The sequence below is a fragment of the Strix aluco genome, chromosome 1 (genome assembly GCF_031877795.1).
Source record: "Strix aluco isolate bStrAlu1 chromosome 1, bStrAlu1.hap1, whole genome shotgun sequence".
NCBI lineage: Eukaryota > Metazoa > Chordata > Aves > Strigiformes > Strigidae > Strix > Strix aluco.
Window position 1 is genome coordinate 124,164,648 of NC_133931.1, and position 21,433 is coordinate 124,186,080.

The 21,433-nt window shown below is 34.9% G+C and overlaps 1 protein-coding gene across 7 annotated transcripts in view; it reads right to left on the minus strand.

The window, feature by feature from the left end:
- MLLT10 (MLLT10 histone lysine methyltransferase DOT1L cofactor) overlaps positions 1-21,433 on the minus strand; it is a 131,994-nt gene that overhangs the window by 71,776 nt on the left and 38,785 nt on the right. For 5 of the 7 annotated variants that reach the window (XM_074834180.1, XM_074834170.1, XM_074834199.1 and 2 more), the window contains 4 exons: positions 19,213-19,316; positions 16,612-16,705; positions 14,505-14,600; positions 1,520-1,615 (listed from right to left, as the gene is read on the minus strand). In XM_074834180.1, the coding sequence (XP_074690281.1) occupies positions 1,520-1,615; positions 14,505-14,600; positions 16,612-16,705; positions 19,213-19,316 (390 nt within the window). The remainder of the gene's footprint in view (positions 1-1,519; positions 1,616-14,504; positions 14,601-16,611; positions 16,706-19,212; positions 19,317-21,433) is intronic. The other 2 variants (XM_074834206.1, XM_074834214.1) reach the window with 2 other exon arrangements.

Here is a 21,433-nt window from a genome sequence, read left to right on the forward strand (position 1 = left end):
CACACTCACCAACTGCAATGTCTAATCACTCCTAAATCAAAACAACAAAGTGGCAAATTGACTCTACCTTTTTTTTTCTTTTTTTTTTTTTTTTTTAATAAAGAGTTATTGGGAGTTTCAGAAAACCACTATTATCAAAAGCGTAAGTCTCAAATAACAGGATGTTAACAGGTGCACATCGTCAAATTAATAATCCTACTACTGAGAATGAAAAAATATCCAAAGCATACTAAAAAACTAACTTTCTCAATGGTGATACTTGAAGTTGATACCACTAGTTGAGGGAATACTTAGAGACTAGAGGAGGTTGGTATTTGAATTGTTTTATCCTGTCCTGACAAGGTCTTGGTGTACCATATGCAAATAGACACATTTGTTGAATATTACATCTCAGCAACCAAACTACATACAGCGATGTCCTGGTTTAGCCAGGATAGGGTTAAGATTCCCCAGCAGTGGGTGGGAAGCTCTAGCCGGGTGATTCATATACCATGCTGACGTCACATCCTGGCACGAGCGCGGGAAGAATCGGTGATCACGTGGTTGGCGCAGCCGGTTCTCTCACTGCTGTATCGGTATATACTTTGCTCTGTTCATTGTTATCACTATTACTGTTATTGTTATTGTTGTTGTTTGCTGCATTGCTGTTGCACTGCTGTATTAAACCTCTCCTTATCTCAGTCTCAGGGCTTTGTATTTCACTCCCTTTGTGGGGGAGGGGCAGCGGCCACACGGTCTCAGACCCCGGCAGGGGCTAAACCATCACAAGCGAACACAAGCTTCAGCATCTCTGCTAAAGAATTCTCTATGTACTGATGGCTAATTAATTCAAACCATGATTCTCCGACCTGGATGTTAAAATTCCCACATGAATGGGACAAATGTTTTCCAACTCTGAAGTCAGAAAACCCACTTCTCAATACTGCTGCCCACTCTGTAATGCCATCTTAGTGTCATTTTTTTTTGGTGGATAGTGAAAGCGATTCTTGTAGAGTACAATGAGAACAGTCATTATTTAACCCTTTACACTGTCCCTTGAGTTAGGTATTTGCTAGCACATTAATAGGAAGGAAAGACCACCGAACTTAACGGACCAGACTGCTAAAAAGGCAAATGATGTTACAAGTATATGAACCATAAACTGTAATTTGGTAATTATCAGCTTCAATGCTTACAAGCTCAGTGACAGCTCAGCACACACAAGTGAATTTCAACTGAAAGATTTTTCTAAAACTTCTTAAATTATTAAACACAAGTCAATGAAATAAAACTTACTGGAGTATCAGTGGCACCTGACTGGGGTCATTAAATCACTCACTCTTCAATTACAAAACTCTCAGCCTTTCTCAATATGATAAAAACTATTTTAGGATTTTACGTTACAGAAAAAAATATCAAGTGTGCTTGATAATTATAGAATCTATGCCACTATGAAGCTCCTGTATACACAGTGGAATGGTTACATCATGAAATTTCAAAGTAATTGAAGTGGAAGAGGAGGAAAACCACATTGACTTACTTTCTCTGTAGTTACAGTAAGAGATGGAACCAAGGATGGTGAGGACTCCGACTGCTTCTTATATTTTTGCTTGTGTTTATCTTTCTCTTTATATTTCTAGAAGGTATAAAAGAGAATATAACCTAAGTTCAGCTTCATCTTTAACACAACCCATTTTATATAGCATCAAGCATTATCAAAATTTGAGACAGTAATAATGTCCTGTGCTATTTTAATGGAAACAACATTAATGTTTTGAAACTTTTATTATAAATTTTATAAAAAGCAACTCAAGGATTTATATTTCCTTTCAAAGTACACAAACTGAAATTCTTCAACTATAGCCAGCATTTATTAATCCACTGTTGTTAATATTATCCATCTTCCCAATAACCAATTAATCAACAAAAGAAACTGGATTGAAAACAGAGACATGGCTTCCACTTCAGAGGTGGTCCTGCATTTCTCCCTAAAGATTTCTATCTTCCTACATGTCTGCACCTGCACGGTATTTTTTGTTGGGATACTACTTTAAATTAATGCAAGGTTTTACCTTTGGCTACCCTACTGACATCTGCACACATAAGAATGTGAAATTCGATTTAGATTTCATTCCCAAAAAAGTGCATAGTTTATGTACTAAATAAGTATCTTCCATGTTAAACTGAACAAAATACCAAAAGCTATACAAATCAAGTGTACTTTCTAAAGAGGTTGAGAATTTATGTTTATTTTAAACACAACATGAAGCACTGGCAGTGTGAATGAAATTGTATAAACAGAGAGAAAATAATTTCTTAACCAGAGCCTTTAGAGTATAACAGAAGTCTTCCATACTGGTAGAAATCAATTCTCAGAGGATTACTGAATCAGACCCAAATTGTATTTGTTTAAATAATTCAGACAAATTTAAAAAAGAAAAAACTAGTCTGACAAAATGAACAATTCAATTTAGAATACAGGAGGAGTTCAGTATTTTTGCCAATTTAATCAAAAACAAGTCTAGATGGTCACTTCTTCCTTAGAATCATAACATGGTTTATTTAGACAGCCAAGGTCAGAAGACGCAGAGAAACTGCAGGTGTGAGAGAAAGTTACTTGTAAGCTACTGGTACTAAAGCATTTTGCTTAAGTATATATTTGTGGAATTTTTGTGTAATCACACAAAACTCGGCAGAAGTGCATAATCCATGGTTATTTTTTCAGAATGAGTGCTTCAAAAGAAAGCTACCAGAAAAATACATACTATGGATTGACACAAGGGGTTTAAAACTCCCATTGAGTAGTTTGAAAAGATGAGGAGGACACATTAAGTCTGAACAGCCATATGAAAACTCAGTAACTGTTTTGAATCTTAAAAATTATCCATACTGGTCTTTCTCTATCAAAATTAATATCCAGACCCTCAAAAGAAAACATAATTTGTTCAACAGAAAGTGCACAACCACTCTCACCAAGCACCAGAATGAGATGTAGTACGTGCATTATCTATTCAGGTATCACCAAGCATCAGCTTCCTATTTCAGTCACAATGGAAGAAATATCAGAAACTTATTTCATGAAATCAGCTTGAGAGAATAAGAGAATGGGTTCTCAAATTATCTAATAAAGTAGAATCAGTTCATTGACAATCTAACTGCAAAGCTGAAAGCAAAACACATTTATCTCTACCTTTATGAACTATAAATACCAGCTGAATGACTTACAGATTACCTTGTCGCTCACCAGCCCCAAATCCATTTAACTAAACTTATAACCTAATTTTGTCACGAAGAAAATGCAGTTTAGACAAGAAAATTCATAAATACAGTACCAAAGTTATCTTCACCAAAATATCATGTAAAAATATACTTGCTAGAATACCATATGTAAAGTCCTTTTGATTCTTGTACACTTCTTAAAACTCAAAGGAAGGTCCAAGAGAAGTCTTTAAAAGGCTGATGTGTTTTTTTCATACACTGAAGTGATCTTGGCTTTTTTATCCAGTGTGCTGTTTTCATAACAAAGTGTGTAAGTGTCGTAATTACAACAATATACACCATAAGGCAAGATTTCAATTGTTTAAAACCTAATATAGACTTGTTGAGGGAGTTTTAGATCAGGAAGATTGTTTGGGGGGGGGGGGTGGTGGTGTTTGTTTGTTTTGTTGTTTTGGGGGTGGTTTTTTTTTTTAGGAGTGATTGTTTATTTTGGTCAAAATACACATTTGGTGCAAAATACACATTTGAAAGAAGAAAAAATATGGACAGGACGGATTAAAATGCACTGCAGAGTCTTTTCAATAATTTCTTAAAATGTAACAATCCCAAAAGTGCTACTCATACTGACAGAAAACAAGCAGGGATCAAGAGAAAACAGAAGCATCTACACCATGACTGCTGTGTTATCCATCAAATCTGTTAATCCAAAAGCCTTTCATCAGTGCCAGTTTCCCAGCTTACTGTATCATCAGTGTACATGTTTATATAAACTTAAGTAACAAGTTCAGTGAACCCCAAACAAAAGCCCCAAGAAGGAAGTTATGAAATGGAAATCTAAGCCACTGCCTGAGTTTCTTTAGCTTTCATCATTTTACTAGGAAATTCAGATCACCCTACAAAAACTTTTTTAATTATAATTTTGGAGCCAATTATTTTAATATGCTTTAAGATGAAACTCCACAGCAATATCAGTAAACAATAGGAAACATTTAAATGAACACATTTTACAATCTCTTCTGTTGACTTTCTAGTGCTCTTTTACTTCCAGTGTTAATTTTGTCTGAAAGGCAAAGAAACATAGAATTCTGATCAAAGGAACAGTCAAGAGGACTTCAAATCACATTCTGTAATGTACTGAAATCACTTTGATAGTAGTCTCAACAGAAAAGGATGTGTCAAGAAGGAGGAAATAGGGATACAAGAAGAGGGGGAAGGGAGGGGGCATAAATGACCAAGAGCCTGGAAAGAATATGCTTTAAATTCTGTAAAGTGAAACATCAGCAACCACATCAAATTCCTCTCCCAGATCCAAAACATGAACACAGAGTTTGCCAGGACAGCTTACCAAGGTTACAGCCTACCACTCAAGGCCACTGGAGGGGTACTCCACCCAAAGGCCTTTGCTTTACAAAGATCTCATCCACAGGAGGTCTGCTGTCCTTAACTTACATTCCCTCCTCCTTTTAGGTTATACCTCCTTTAACAATCTCTCCTCTTTCTTTTTCTTTTCTTTTTTCTTCCTAAGGAAAGTTCAGAAGTCCTACTTCTGAATGTGAATTGACTCCAGATGCAAATAACATCAAAGAACTGGAGAACATTTCACTGCAGGAAAACCTTTGAAAGGAATGCTCAGGTTTTACACTGATAAGAATAAGGATTTCAGCAACAACCTGCTGAGATGAAGAGACTTAGCTCCCACAAAGTGACTCCTTGCAGTTGCACCCTCCTCTTCTCACCATAAAGATGCATACAAAGCATAATAAGAGTTCTGAAATACGCACTTTTGGATCCAGAAAAGGATTAACAGAGGGACATGAATTCCCACAATACTTAACAAATATGACAGCTTTCAATCAAGTCTGTATCAAAGGACAAACTAGCCGTCTGTCCTACTGCCAGAAAAACAAGAAACAGTTGGCCCTTCACAAACAACTCACTGCACACTTCACTTTTGTAAGACCTCCTCTGATCAGCCACAGCTCAAGAAAAAAAAAACACCACAAACAAAAAAACCCCAAACAAACAAACAACAACTCATAGCAGCAGCTCACTAAGATAAACATCCATCCAGAAAGCCCCATGAAAACCCACCATTCTAGGGAAGGTAATGATATCAAATGTCAGACCTTTTACAAGCTGTACAGTAAGGAAAAAAAGGGCAGAAATTACTCTTAACAAGGACCGAAAACAATATTGCTAGTAAGTGAAAGCTAAGGGAGCCCTGAGGGCAGGCAGAACCCATGTATCCCATTTATATACTCAGACTTAAATTTTTTAAAGATTCATAGGCGTGAGTTCAGATGTTCCAAACACCTGTATTTTAAGATAGTTGCAGAGCTGATAAACACAGCGTTACATTCTGTAAAAATAGGATTTAGCAGAAGAAACATTCCAAGGAAGAACACATCAAAAAATACAGAGCCAACTACAAAACTGACAAAAGAAACTTCAATCTTGGTTCACAAATAGGGTAGCTCAACAGACCAGATTCAGGCAGCTCCTGAAACCTTTCTTACTGTAAGAAAAACAGGGCTCAATCGCCATGCAGCCATTGGGTAAGCAGCTGTAACATTATTCATCCCAGAACTTGAAGGGCCCTGATTTACGATGTAGCTAAATACCAATACAAAATACCTAGAGTTCATATGTCATGATTAATCAGAAAGCTTTATTTATCACTAGGGAATCTCATTTTTGGCCTTTGTTTCTTATCTTAAAAAATTATATAATACCTTCCTAATTCCAATAGCTACATGCTGCAAGATAAAAAAATTACGGTGGAGATTTCTGGAATTCTATAGCATCTTCTGTACCCTGCCCTCTTATGGGGCAGGGGATAGGGGGGTGGAGAAGGGAAAAAAAGCACATTTTGATTGCTCCTACTTCTTCCACAAAGATTCAATCTACAAAATTATTACATAATACGATTTCACAAATGCAGTTTGGTTCCAACTCTTCAGGTTTTTAACTCATTTACATGTTGGATTGCTCTAAAGATCAGTACTTGCTCATTCATTTTCTTTAATGTACTTTCAGAGGAAACAGTCATCAGATTACTGAATGAAAATATCATCTCATCAAAATACCAAATTAAGGATACAGGTATAATTTTATCTTAGCTCTGGTCTGTTACCAACAGAACAAATGTTTCAAGTCTATCTTTCCACAGTTTGGACCTCAATGTCTGGGAAGACTGAATAATGCAAGTGATAACTTTTCCAGTACAGATGGAATGGATGAGTTCAGCTTTTCTCTAATGGCATTATTAATTCATAATATTTCCACATGGAAGTATCATTTAACTTGTTGAAGGTATTTACACTTATTTGCAATTCATTTTTGTCTCAGGAATGCACAGGCTTCTCCAAAGAGGTTTCCACAGTACTTCATTTCATTAAACTATGTTCTGAAACTTGGCATTTAACAGTTCACTGTTAAAAGAGGGGGAAAAAAAGAAGTTTCCTGACCTCTCTCCTTTCTCACACGGCTTAGCTTGACAGACCTTCTGTGTGCCAATTCAAACTGCTAAAACAACAGCAATAAAAAAATGAAGTGGATAGTTTTCTGTTGTTTCAGTGAGATACGTTAGTTCAGTAAAAGAGCATGAGAGAGGGACAAAAAGAGGTAGACACAGAAGAGCTCACCTGCCCAGGGAAATGAAGACTAAATTCTATTTTGGAAGAATTAAAACACACGCACACTACCAGCAAGCACCAGTGCTCAGCCCTTCAGACAAAACTGCTTGAGCTGACCTTGAAGTATTCCATTTTATCTGCTTCTCTATTACAAAAACTGTAACTCCCACTACATTTGGTTGTCCCAAGTTTTCAAACCTTAACAACATTTTCATATCTATTTTCCTTAGTGATTCTTGTAAGCAAAATCATCTGAATATCTAAATCGCTAATTTTTCAGCTGCGGTTTTTGATTCCCTCAACTAATTCCAATGTATCAGAAATTCTATTAGCACAAAGTACTCAGACTGGTGCTTTTGTCATTTATGGATTTTCTGCACTATCTTTCCGTCACTGAAGCTTATAAATCCAGAGCTGTCACCATCACAACTAACCTCTTTAATAGAAAGCTGCACATAGTTCTTGCTAATCCCCAATACAAGACCTGCTTGGCCTCTTATTTGTGACGAGTAGCTATTAGTAATATAACCATAACAATTCCAGAATGAAGGATGCCTACAGTCCACAAGTTTCAAATTCAAATCCTAATTTATCTTGTTTTGACAAGAACAGTCCTAGCTCAGGCATTCATCTATCCATCATTTTATATGGTATAAACCAAAGCAGGAAAACTAAATGCAGTAGCAGCGTTGCTGCAGTGACAGTAATAAAAGAATATAGGCACGGGATAGTTTATAGAGAGAAGTGGAACACTACTGCCAGCATTATTCAAATACATATGTATTCAGCTCTAACCACGAAACTTGTTCTTAAGTACCAGTCCTCAATACAATTACTTAAGACTCAAAGACCCCACTTCAATACATGGGTAATGGTCAGAATTTTAACCATCAATGGTAAAAGACTCAAGAATCGATAATAAAAATGCCAGCCAAAGCTTCTCTTATGTGCAAGACTAACGTACAACAACTCTTATTCAGAATTAGCTACTCTTCTTTTGATATTTAACATTAAAATACACTTTTTCTGTAGTTTAATAAGTTTTACGTAGTTTAATATTAATGGTTAGTGACGGACACTCAGTGCTAAACACCTGAGTAGCACTTCATAACTTCAAAAATGGTGCAAGATTAACTAAACCAAGACAACTATTTATTGTTCGTGCTTACCTTCATGTATTCCTATAAAAAATGCAAGTATTTAAAACTTTAGAATATGTATTATGTTACATATTATGAAATGCTCCACTGCCTACAAGGTAACTTAAAGATACCTATCAAATACATGCTCAAGAAGGAGGTGAACAGAATGGCAAGCAAAAGGAATACATTTGATTCTCCTGCAGATCACCTTTAACTGCATGTAGTCTTCCAGCACACAAAACATTGTATCTAGTGAACAGCATATACATACAACTTTCTAAAAATTATCAAGATTAGCTTCTAGAAACTGTTACAAGTCAACATAAAGTATTAATAATCCTGTATTAATCTAGGATCTAAAGCAAAGAAAAATAATATCTTAAAGTACCTTTTGTTTCTACATCTCTCACAGTTATAGTTACAGAATTTAAGTGTAGGAAGACACATTGCTCAAACAGAAACAAAAATCAAGCAGTAACCTTAATGACCTATTTTTAACGTTCAGGTGTCATCTAGTTTTCAAATTAAGACAAATATAGCATAATTTTCTCAAGCAAGAGATGTTCACATTTCTTCAAAGTTCAGCTTACCTTTGGGTAAAAGTTATTCAAAGTTACATTCCTCTGTCTTACAATGTGGCAGAATACAAACATTGAGGCATTAAGTAAATCATTCTACAATACACTGAACTTGTAGAAAGATCAAAATCATAATCAGACAAAAAGTCTTTTCTTAAAATTTTGTGAATATATTGATGAAAATGAGGTAATATCTAATAATAGCATAAATAACAAAGTAAGAGTAATGTCTAATAATACCTCAAGTATATCATAGCAATTTTTTCAACTAAACAGAAGGTCTTTTGGTTGATCCCTACAGACTAAAGACGACATCCAGACAGTGAAGTAGCAGCTCCATGAAAGAGCCATATAAAGAAGCCATGAAAGAGCCAATAAAGAAACCAATAAGTAACAGAATTTCTTCAGATAGATGTTTGAGGGTTTTGCCATCCATGGAATCTCAGTTTTACAGTCTACAGAGACAACTATCACTGTTACTATCACTATTATTTTGTGCACAGGTTCTGCTGGGGGTCAGATTTTGAGTTTGTTTTCTTTCATGGTGAAAAATAGATGACTAAAATGTGTACTTTGAGGTAAAAAGGACAGCTGCCACTAATGAAGCTTTACAAAATTCTCCATCTTACAAAGTAGTTTTTATGTATACCTGAGGTGGTGTGTTTGTCATTTTGATTTTACAATAATTAACTAATCCCATGTGCCAAGCTTAATACTATTAAGAGGTGTTTGTTGTGCTAAGGTACACTAAAAGCATTACTCGTGTTACTGTACAGTTAGAAAAATGTGAGGTAGTCAAATCAGTAATTCCATGATAAGTATAACTGAAACAGAAGTCCCTACTTTTTATTTAAATTTTCTTATATTTTAGTAAAAAGAAAACAAGCTTATCTGCTTATATAGTTCTTCCTGAACTCAACAAGAGATCATTTTGCTGTGCCATCTATGCCAACTGGTGCCAGTTCCAGTAGACCACGCAGTTGATTATCAGGCTGACACAGAATACAACACAGGTTAACACAGAACTTTAGCAGGCAATAAATCAAACAAGATGCCACCTTTGCTCTGAATCCCGAAGACTTTAAAGATATATATTATTGAATATATTCAGATAAGAGTACCTTTCTAATGAAATTTTGTTTACACAGTCACACTCTGCAGTCTTCCCAAATAACTAGACTTCCAACACAATTTGACACGAGGATGTATGTTTAAAAAGAAAATATTGTACTCCTACAAAGTCAGTAAAGAACGGGTGCCCAGAAACAGAAACACCATTTGTTGGCACCAACAGTAGAAGACTGCAGCATGAAGTCACCCCTTTCTGAAGGCCAGAGAACTCACACAAAAACTCAAGTCTTAGGAAACAGGAATCAGAGTCTGCAGCTCATAGACAGATACTAAAGACCATCTGTACACTGAGCCACATATGTTATATACTTATTGACCACTTTTTAGAGGCGATTTAGAGGCGACCTCCTTTTCCTCTCACTGAACACAATTTGGAAGAGGTCAACATGGAAAGTATCACCATTAGCATCCGTACCACACAATTTTCATTTGAATAATATTTATCTAGCTTTACTTCAATAATTAAAATTGAAGTAATTTCAAAGTGGTTGCAAAACAATTCTCTTCTAGTTATCTTCAGCATTCTTACAATTTTGCTTCATACATCATGAACAGCTGAGAGGATTAAAAAAACCAGTCAAATCTATTAAACTGATTAACAAAAACTTAAAAAATTAATAAAAACGCAGCAGGATACTGCACTACTGAGATGAGCGTAGACCTTTTTTCCCTAAAAAGTTACACAAAACCCCAACGTTCAAATAACATCATTAAGTTTATGAAATGAGGCAATTAACACAGGAACGACATCATTAGAATTGCAACACACTGCTTTATACAGTACTACAAATTGACTCTTCGGGACTAAATCAGAATATTATTTTTTTTTTAAAAGATAAAAAAGGAAACCATTGCTTATGCAGCTGAATGGTAACCCAAAGAACTGCAGTCTGTTCCTATTTTGCCACAGAATCTTAAGTGATGCATGGCAGGTCAATTTTATCTTTTCATAGCCAGTTATTCAGATAGTGAGGAATACATAATGAACATTTGATCTGAGCGTTTAGGCCCACACAGAGCATTAAAATACATTAAAAAGCATCAAGTGCCTTTCTCCCAAATGAAAGTAATAGCCCTGACATATGAGCGTAGGCTCCTTCACAACATATTGGGAAAGTCTGGGCAGTTCAGAATGCAGTTCACAATCCAACACACAGCTAGCCTATGGAAACTTTCCATGAGTGGAGTTGTGTTTTAAATTTTCCCTTCCCATGGGCATAAAAACGAAACTCACGGCTACAGCAAAACACAGTGTCACACACTGCCTCGAACTCTTCTTAGATGTTCAAGTTTCTCCACTGAAAATCAGAGAAGATGTCCTGGTAATGTTTCTTTAAGAACAGGACAAGCAGCAAGAGGATGCCCAAAATTAATTCCCTTTAGCCAGCAGCTCAGTGTTTAGAACACTTGTAGTGACTCCTGCATTTTAGGCTCTCCTCTGACACCCTCCAACTTCTGTAATAGTGCCCCGGGGCTCATTGTCACTATTTTGTTCTTTTTGCCTCTTCAGTCACCACTTCTTACACATCTGCAGTCTTCAGTGGCAAGCCCATTTTTGTTTAATTTGCATCATATAAGCCATGATAGCAAAGAGTTTTAAATTTCCCCTTCCCCCACTCAGCCCAGACAAAAGCACTTCTAGTAGAAAAGGAGTTTGTGTAATTCAGCTGATATATAGTAGTTACTTAGTATGTCGTAAATTCATATTTTTCATAAGTCATAAACATATAATGCTAGTAAGCTGGCCTAATTTTCATATAAGTGATGAGAAAAACTTCCTAAACATAAGCATGTTTAGTTCCTTCTTTAGCCCCGTCCAACAATAAGGCTGCTAGGAACACTAGCAAGGTATTCTTCCACAGCCTTATGGTGTCATAAGTTTTCCCCAAAAAAGCTTGAGGTAAATAGCTGGGCCCTGAAAAAAAGGGTATTACAACAGGATGTCAAGCAACATACTATCAACTACACTTATGAGGCACACAGCTTCATCTCTAACCATTTCTAAATAACATCTCTGCCACAGAAACGAATAATACTTAGTGCAGCAGTAATCAGAATATAACTAAGCTATTTATTCTGTAGCTTCAAATTCCTCATTAAAATTAAACGATATCAAAGGTTTTGGGTTTGTTTTTTTAATGATTATACCCTTATATATTTGCTATCAATTTGCTAAGTACAGCGCTCATAAGAGACTAAATACATGTTATGAAGGAAAACACATGCTTTCAACTCGGTGTCTGTTTACAAAAATGACAGCTACCCATATCAACATTTTCAGACCAACCTCTTCTTACTGCAGAATAATCTTTTATATGCAAATGGACATCTTTTGAGGTCTGAGCAATAAAAATTATTCCAATCCTCAATTCATACAGCTTCTGCTTGGCAAAAGGGAAAGCTTTAAGGATGCCTAAAGATCAGAGTATCCAAATTTCCAAAGAACAAAGATGAAAGATAAAGTAGAAACCAGAGTGCCCTTACGGGGAGAGAAGACACCACCATAGCTGGAAAGAAAGATACATATTTACTGTAATATGACAACAATCTAGTTTCCAAACAAATTTACAGAAAGAGAAAATAAGGAAAGTTACCCTAAAAAAATGGCCCTACTCCTCCAAGGTACACTGCATATTTGATATACTTTATCAAATAAGACATCACATGCAGAAGGTAATCAAATTTACCAAGAGAATGAGCCTCCATATCACATACTGACTATTTTGCAAAGCACAGGTCATTCTTCAACGTAGAACATCCAAGATTAAAAATGCCAAACAAAAAATATGCAATCACTTAACTTTTTGTGGCTAACAGCTTTACGGAACTGCAATTTTTTTCACCACTTGGTGGTTTTAACTAGGATAGTGTTTTGTTATTATACAACATACAAACCAAGTTAAACTTGGTAAGTGAACATGCTATAACATGCCATGAGAACCACTGAATGTCAAATAAGAGTTTAGTGCTTCAAACTGCATTGCTTCACTTAGCATTACAGATTATGAGATCTTCTGGATTACCATGTTTCAGTTCATGGAAGTTAAACGAAACTTTAATATCCTATTTCTATCAAACTTTAAGTCACAGAAAAAGGCCAGGACTTACAAAGGCAAGCCACAACTTTAACTATTGCTAGAAGATCCACATCAAAACACTTCCGAGTTAGCCGAGCAGCTAGCAGAAAAAATAGCTCATACATTGGCTGAACACACTCTTAGAAAGTCCCTGAAGATTTTACAGGTATTATGACCTGAAGAAGCATAGTATCTAAAGTCAAAGTCACTTTCAAAAAAAAAAGCCACCAAAAAAAAAAACCACAAAAAAAACCAAAACCCCAGCAACAGGTTTTTTGCACTCCTCAGATGTACAAAACTGAAATTGAGCCTTATGCTCACACCTCAAAAGTTTCTTCAAATTCAACTTCAAAGTTTTGTCAATGTGAGTAAAAAAATCCATGCATGTATTTTGACAAAACATGACCTGAAATATGACAGTGGTGAAAAACTAAGCAAACTAAGAAAAAAAGGTGGCAAATATTGGTAAGGTTTTACCTTGCAAGTAATTCTGTAGTCCGTAATTCAAGGGGGGTTTTTTTCTACCAATGTGTTACTAAGAAAAAAAGATCTGCCAAAACCCCATACTTTTATTATTTTAGTCATAAATTTAGATTTAGAGGTACAACCACATAGCAATGTACACTCTCTTCTGCATTGCCAGATGAAGATGGAACTATTCACCTACATCGTTAACCACATCTAAAGACACTTGTTAGAAGATTATCCAAGGACAATGAAAATCAACATCCATCCAAAGTGGAAGTGAACTTAAAAATCAAATCAAATATTAAGGAGACTAAGGGTCTGAAGACTGACATTTGTTATTCAATTTCCTGTCACTATAAATACAGCTCCTTTATATAATACACATTTGGTCAATACATTCTTTGATTTTGATTTTTATGTAATGATTTTGAATAATGCAAAACTAAGTCTACACACAACTGCAGGAAAGTCTATTCAGTTAGTTATACAGGATGCATGCAGGTAAGCCATTTAGCATGTATTCTTAGGGGGCTAAAAAAGAGCCAAAGCAAATTTGCATTATTGTGACACTGTCTGTTATCACCCTGTGTTGAATTCAGATGACAAATTTCCCATAGACAACTACTGATCTAGCAGAAATAAAAACATGAAGTAATAATCCTTATAAATTTAAAATTCTTTTTAAAAATGCGAAGTTGTTAAAAGAATACACCAATGATACAAATTAGGAGTCAGTTATGTTTTCTGTACCCTCACAGGAAGATTCCCAGGTGAATGACAAGGTATTTTGCCATCACAGTGGGCTTGACCACCAGTGCTAGTAAAATGTGTCAACAAGCAATGTCAGTTCTTTGATGATGAGAAAAAGATATAATGTAAAACAAAAAATTAGATGCACCTCTTTATTCAGCACACTTGCTAAAGTATCTAACCCTTGTTTTCTTTCCCGCCTAGTCACAAAGGCTACACAAAAAAAATCTCCAGTGGGAAACTAAAGCAAAGGGAGCTGCATGGAAACAGCCTTCCCAATGGATATGTTTCAGTGTGTATCCCAAAACTAGTTATAAACAGAAATAGGAAGGTACATGTACAAATGCACCTGAAGATGTTTCCTCATTGGACCCTAGTATCTCTAGTTTATCACCTGTGTTATTTATTATTCAGTGCTTCAGGAACAAGATTTCCTTCACGCTTTTCAGCAAAAATTAAGATTTATCAGAAAGTGCTACTATTAAGCAGATGTGCCACATAATTAGCAACGACAAATCCACTTACTTTTTTCTCCTTCTCATGATGTTTATCCTGAGAGTGAGAGGAAGAATCACTTAAACTTTGATCATATGACCTATTAGATCCCCGTTTGCTCTTTTTCTAAAAAGAGAAAATATATTTATGGATAGAGAAAAGGAACCATTTGAATAAATAAAAAGTATAAAGCATTTCAACTGATAAGATGCCTTACTGCTTGAAGAAAAAAAACTTCAGTTACTGAAAAACTGACATATTACTAACACTAATAAAATTAACAAGACTACCCAATGTATACCAGGAAAAAAAGTCTATCCTTATACCGACTTTGACACCTCCCATGAATTTGCGAGATACGCTTTCCACAAAGGAATGAGATATGCCACTTTTTAAAGGTTAAAAGATGCTGGACACATTTTCCAGTCTCCATAGCATAAAACAGAAAAGATGCTGCTCAATGAGTATTACGTGAAGCCACAGTGCTAGCACCACCACATGCTTGAAATGCATTGTGAGGTGGCTGTTCTGTGGCTTCATGATTTATTATTCAAGTGACCTATCTGCAATATTTTCATTAAAATGATTTAAGAAACAGGATACAGAATGCTATGGACATGGATACACTTATAAGCAGCAGACATAATTGGCTGTATTTCTGTAATGTCTGAGAGCCTAGTCTAGGACTGCAAATACTTTATGCTAGGCCAGTGTTCAAAATGTTTATTATTTTATCATAACTGAGGTAGCATTATAAAGACACTTCAGGTCACTGCTTTGCCAACAAAAGTTTTCAGTGGTATAGTAGATATATACCACCCACCATTTTCAGTGGTAAATACTAAACACCTATATTTACCAGGCATCAACAGTCACAATAACCCTAAAGAAACACTAAAACGCTTAAATGATCTTGCCAGTTTTGCTGTTCTTACCACTGCAGTTTCCTAATGGAAAGCTAAGTAATTACACATCAAATATAGAGTTATGTCTTTATCATTAAACTTCCTTTGTAAATAAACATACATGTTTTCGATCATAGCAGCACTATAACACTTAAATCAAGTGCTTGAAAGTGGAAGAGCTTGCCTTCACTGCTAAGTTATAGACCATTTCTGTTCCTTTTTGTATACTTAGCTCAAGATAATAATAATTAAAAAAAAAATCTTAGCTTAGTAAGGGCCTGGAAAGCCCTGACTTATCTTCATTATGAAGCAAACTCATCAATATTTCACAAAAGCATGGAGCTAACCTCACAAGCTTATCTTTTAGAAAGGGTTCACTGGCCCTGAGTTTTTACGTCATTACAACCTATTCAAAAGTCACCCAAGTATTCACCTTTTTTAGCAGCCAAAACAAATAATCAGCAAGTTTAACTATACTTCCAGCAGTATCTGAACTTAAGGGTATATATGTTAATTTTTGTAATTCAATATTCATAAATAATATTTTTTAAACATCAGTAAGTCCTTCAAGTCCACACACTCACACATGTACACAGAAACAGGTATCTGGAACTGTCAAACTGATAAGAAGTGATAGGAATGACTCCAGAGGTCTGATCCAATACCTACTGAAATAACAGAAATTTTGAAGTTTTTTGTTTGCTTGTTTGTTTTTTAAAAATCAAACCTCAAGTCACTTCCTTGAGGTTGTGTTTCAAAGAACTTATAGGCAGAGAATACCCACTGGCTACACAGTGAGAGATAGAACAAAAGGAAAAACACTCAAAAAAAAAAAAAACCAAACCAGCACAACACAGTAACAAGCAGAAAGAAATAAGGAAGTCCTCTAATATATAGGATATCAAGTAATATCTTCTAGATTATTCCAGAATGGATTAAATACCTAGAAGCCAACTAATTAAACAGCAAAAGAAAACATTACAGGAACTTAATGAAAAAAAACATTAAGTGTGCATGCTATTTCTGGCAGAAGGGAAAAACCCACACATCTAGAAAGTAACCACTTATAAAAATATTTTCAGCTAGTACTTCTGTAACTGTGATTAAAACATTTGTTTTAATGAAATGCAATCTACTTTCTGAGCTACATGAAAACGTTATTTCTAGCGTTAATAGCAATTCAGAGTGACAAAAATAATCAGTGACATTTATAGAATTTAACATATACATACCAGTTTACTAAAATGGTATTTACAGTAGCCACAGTATTGGACGTTATCTGCACCGTTGCCTTCTTCTTCACAAAGAAGTCCTGCAAACTGTGCACTAAAAATAAACCAAACAACATTCAAGGAAAGCAATTTTACATCAGCTTGTACCACAATATCTCAGCTGATAATGTACTGATACTTATACCTGCATTTAGTAGAAGAGATTTCCACACAAGTGATTTCTAATGGCATGCAACCACATAACCAACCTTTGTAGCCCAATGAAAAACATACATGGTTTATACTTTGGCCTGATGCCTTTTTCATACTCTTTAAGCCACTCAGACAAGCTTATAGCTTGAAAATCTACATTTATTATGCAGCTACACCCACAAATAAATAAACCAAGCAATTTACAATGATTCTTAGTTCAAATTCAAGCCAAAAATTATCTATGGAAAGAACAGCTTTTAACAAAACAGGTCTTTGGATCTGGTAGATCCAAAAAAGAAATTTTTCTGAAGTTGCACACATTCTTCTCTGCTTTGCCAGGAAAATCACTTTTTTTTTTTTTTTAAAAAATAGAACTTCAATGACATAATAAATCAAACCATATTTATTGGTTTAAAAGACTCTGGCAGGTTAATTTCTTTTAAAAAGACCAAGACTTACAAGTTTCCTTGCCTGGGCTAATTATTACCTTATTCTACTACGTTTTTTCAAATCAAATTTGCTTTTCACCATTTATAATGTTGATTAATTTTTTTTATCAAAACCAACTTAAGACACTGAAAGGCCAAATATTCAGTTTCATTTTCCATATCATTTTCATTAGCATAATAATGCAGTCTTACAGTCAAAATGATGCACGAGAGTATTTAAATGAAAGAACAATATATTAGGGCAGCTTATTTTCATTGCTTTTTAAAATCACTTTCCCCTCATTTATACATCATGTTCCTGGGCAATCCAGAAATACTGCTCCCTAAATACATGCACACCTACAGCAGATGCCAACTACAGAAAACATTTAAGAGAATCTCTTTAAGCAAAGATATATTATTCTAAGCTTGCCATACAAAAACACATGGACTCAAGCTCATTCTTCCTTAGACATTAGTTTTGTTAACCCAAAATTGATACACATCACCATGGATCCCTGCCTTCTGTAGTTTTCACATTTTTCTTCCATTTTTTAAATATTACAGAAGCCTCTTGATATCCTCAGTCACAGTACTCTCTGGCTAGATATCATTTTATAGTACATACCTGGGTTTTTTAGAATCAATTCTAAAAATTGGCAAGATAAATATTTTAAATCTGAACCTAATTCTCATGTTCTTTACGGCATTCACCAAAAACAGGGTTTTGGAAGAAAGAAGAAAGATTAAAACAACTCTTGTGTGCACCAAAGTGTTTCAAAGAAAAGATATCTTTTTATCCAAACACTCAGATGTATACATTTTTTCACATCTGTAAGTAACCTCTTAATACGTTATACATGGTTTGAGGAACACAATCCATTTTCACCATAAAAAGAAACTTGACATTAATCACATAGAATTAAAAAAATAGATGCTTATGAAAGAGTAAAACCTGCCAGGTAGTCAAGTAATTAGGAAAAAAAAAAAAAAAAAAAGAAGAGCTGCCAAGAAATCAGCACCTAAAGTACAGAATTATATCCTTTAAGATCTGCACAAGACATTCAAAGTATCACTTGATTATACTGAAGAAAATACAAGTAAGTTAAGTAGGTGTGCAAATAACATTTTCCTGACTGAGCTGGCCATAAAGAAGCATACTGGGGCACTCCTAAAACAGACAGGTAAATCCACAGATTATGCAGCCCCAGTCTGTGTAAATCTGCTATCTATCTATTGGAAAAATAGCTTCAGCTGAATCTGAAAAAACAAATAATGCCTGTAAATTCTGGGGTGGAACTCCTTTTGCCTCCTTTTACCTGTTGACATGGTTTAATCTAATTATCCAGCCTCTTTCAGAAGTCCATAAAGTGAGACAAGCATCTCCTGAATACAAGCAAACCTACATATCTTAAAGTGGAATGAATCAGATGGTGGACACAGCTGGTTTTCTCCAACAGCTATACATGAAACTTAAATTAATAGTTCAGAATAGATGTGTACCATTTAGATAAAACCAGTGAGGTGAATTACCCACAAGTGTTTGGAAATCGGTACCGGAAGGGGTGAGACTAGTGCATTTTTCTGTATAGCTCCGTAATTTTTCCCACTGATTTACCAAAAATAAACAGTTAGCAGGTAAACAAACAATGTCTTCACATTCCCATATCCTATAAAATATCATCTAAGAAAAATTACCTAAGCAAAAAAAACCCACTAAACCTTATTCACAGGAACACACAGCATTTAATACAATCCAAGGGAGTATTTTCAGACAGCTTTCACAGCTCACAGCAATATCTATACTGCCACTGCCATATCATTAGTAAACTCTATTATAATAAAGTTAGGTATTTCTACACAAACCACTTTAGTATATTTCTTTACTCAGAAATATACTAAATAAAGAGTTTATTGATTACATTGTGTGCATCGACTCTTTCTGGAACATCAGAGATGTTAAGTAATAAAATACACTTACCACGTGACGTGAAAAGCTTGTCGACATCCATGTTTATTACATGTCATACAAGCACCAGTGGCTGCTTTACTTTCTCTGCCTTGTTCATCACAAATATAGCATGTCTATCAAAGAGAAAATACTTAACATGATAAGAAACATACAAATAAATTCTGTGTTACACACAGAATATTCTAGGGTGAGAACTACTGGATTTTGCAGCTAAGCTTATATAAGAACCTCTTTATAAAAGTCTAATTATGTATGTTTGCAAACGGAGATCACCTAGTAGACACCTGGGATCTGTGTAACACTTCACCAACACTAAAGCAGTACAAATACTAATTTACTTAAATTCTATACTGCTATTCAACTAGCCAAGCGGTTAAACAGCCAAAGGTTAATAGCATTAGGCTTCAAGATTTTCCTTGCTTTCAAGTTTGTGTTTATGTCCTTTTAAGTCACAATCATTTTCACATTCATTTAACATTACCTGTATTGGTGGCATTCAGAAACATCAAATTAGTACCTAATGGTACAAGATACCATACAGTATACATGCATGTGTCTACAAAATTACATACAGAAAAACTGCAGACTTAAAATTTTATTTGTACATTTGCTGTAATGAATTTTCAGAAGTCTCATAGCATGCTTCAATATTCGTATGATACTCAGTTACCTTTCATTAAATATGGTGTTTAACAGAATTCTGCTTTAATTTCAGCATGACTTGAACAGCCCCATAAACATCTTAGAAACTAATCAAGCAAGAACTCTCTGTAAATAAAGCTTAAATTAGTATATCAAACCCATTTCAACCTCAAAAACAAGCTAAAATGAAAACAACCTGTCTAGTACCTGAAAAATCTTTTCATAGTATTTCTGTCAATTTATTTGTTTTACTGGGATACTATAGCAATTTGTAATATTTATAAAAGCATTCTCAGTAAAATGGAAGAAAATAAAATTAAGACAAAAAGAATCCAAAATCTTTCTCATTATTTAAAACTTTTTTTTAATTAAAAACACCCATGTGGCCAATAAACATGGATACATGCTGTATGGAAGCTCACTATTATACTAGATATCACTACAATCCCTCACCAGCATTTCAGGGAGAAACATCAGGCAAAACTAAATCTCTTTTCATTTTTTACTGCCCTAATTACTGAAATGCCATTTAAAGAGATTCCATCATATCACATTTATGTGTAAAATTAACAATTTAAGAATAGATTCTTAATGGAAGTATTCTCCATTACTGGGGCAGTCAAGTGTCTGTTTTCAAATGAGAGAGAACTTTACTGAGGTAACAAACATCAACAACACACTGCTACCTCTGCAGAAAGCCTATTAACAAGATCTCAGATGAGAAAAGATAAAAAACTTTTTTTTCCCAAAAAAAGAATTGTCTGCATTTAAACTGTAACAGTCTTATTGCAGTTGTACCACAGCCTCACTTTAGTGAGGCACAGAATGAGTAGCATAATAAATAAAAAGAACATCAACCATGGGTAGTAGAAAATATAGTTTAAGAAAAATGGACCAGATACCACTGAAATAAAAATTAAAATTATATAATGCAAACCCAGTATTACTTAGAAAGACAGGAAAATTAGTGAAATTCTGAGATCAGAACAGCCTTTTACAAAGGTATTTAGAACAACATTTAACATGAGATATCAGCTAAAGCGTTTTTGTTAACATGAAAGACTCTAGGGTAGATGAGTCATTCTTGTACGGTTTCCACAAGACTTTCAAAAAGCATTAAACCCAAAAGCTAATATATCCTAAAATCATACCCTATATCCTAACATTTGAAGGATCAAAAAGGGGATAATCCTACTTAATTCTTTGACTTGTTGCCTTTGCACATCAAGGTAGTGTACGCAGATAACTCAGTTATTTGACAAGGTCTGAGACTGGCTCCTTTTTCACTTTCCATACGATGACCTGACACACTTAGATTTTAAGAACAAACAAGGTCATGATCTAGCAACTTCATCTGGGTAACTATATGTGTAAGTAACTTCAAAAGTAAGGTACCTCTATAAACAAGAGTTCAACAGATGCCATAAAACTCAAGCTCCAGTTACTGCTCTGTTTTTTTCAGTTTTGCCTTAAGATCTGAAATTTTTTTTCCCCACACTGAAGCTCAGAAAGAAAAGCAATACAAGCATTTCATTTACTAAGGATGTAGGCCCTGTTTTTCAACACTACATACTACACTTATAGTCTG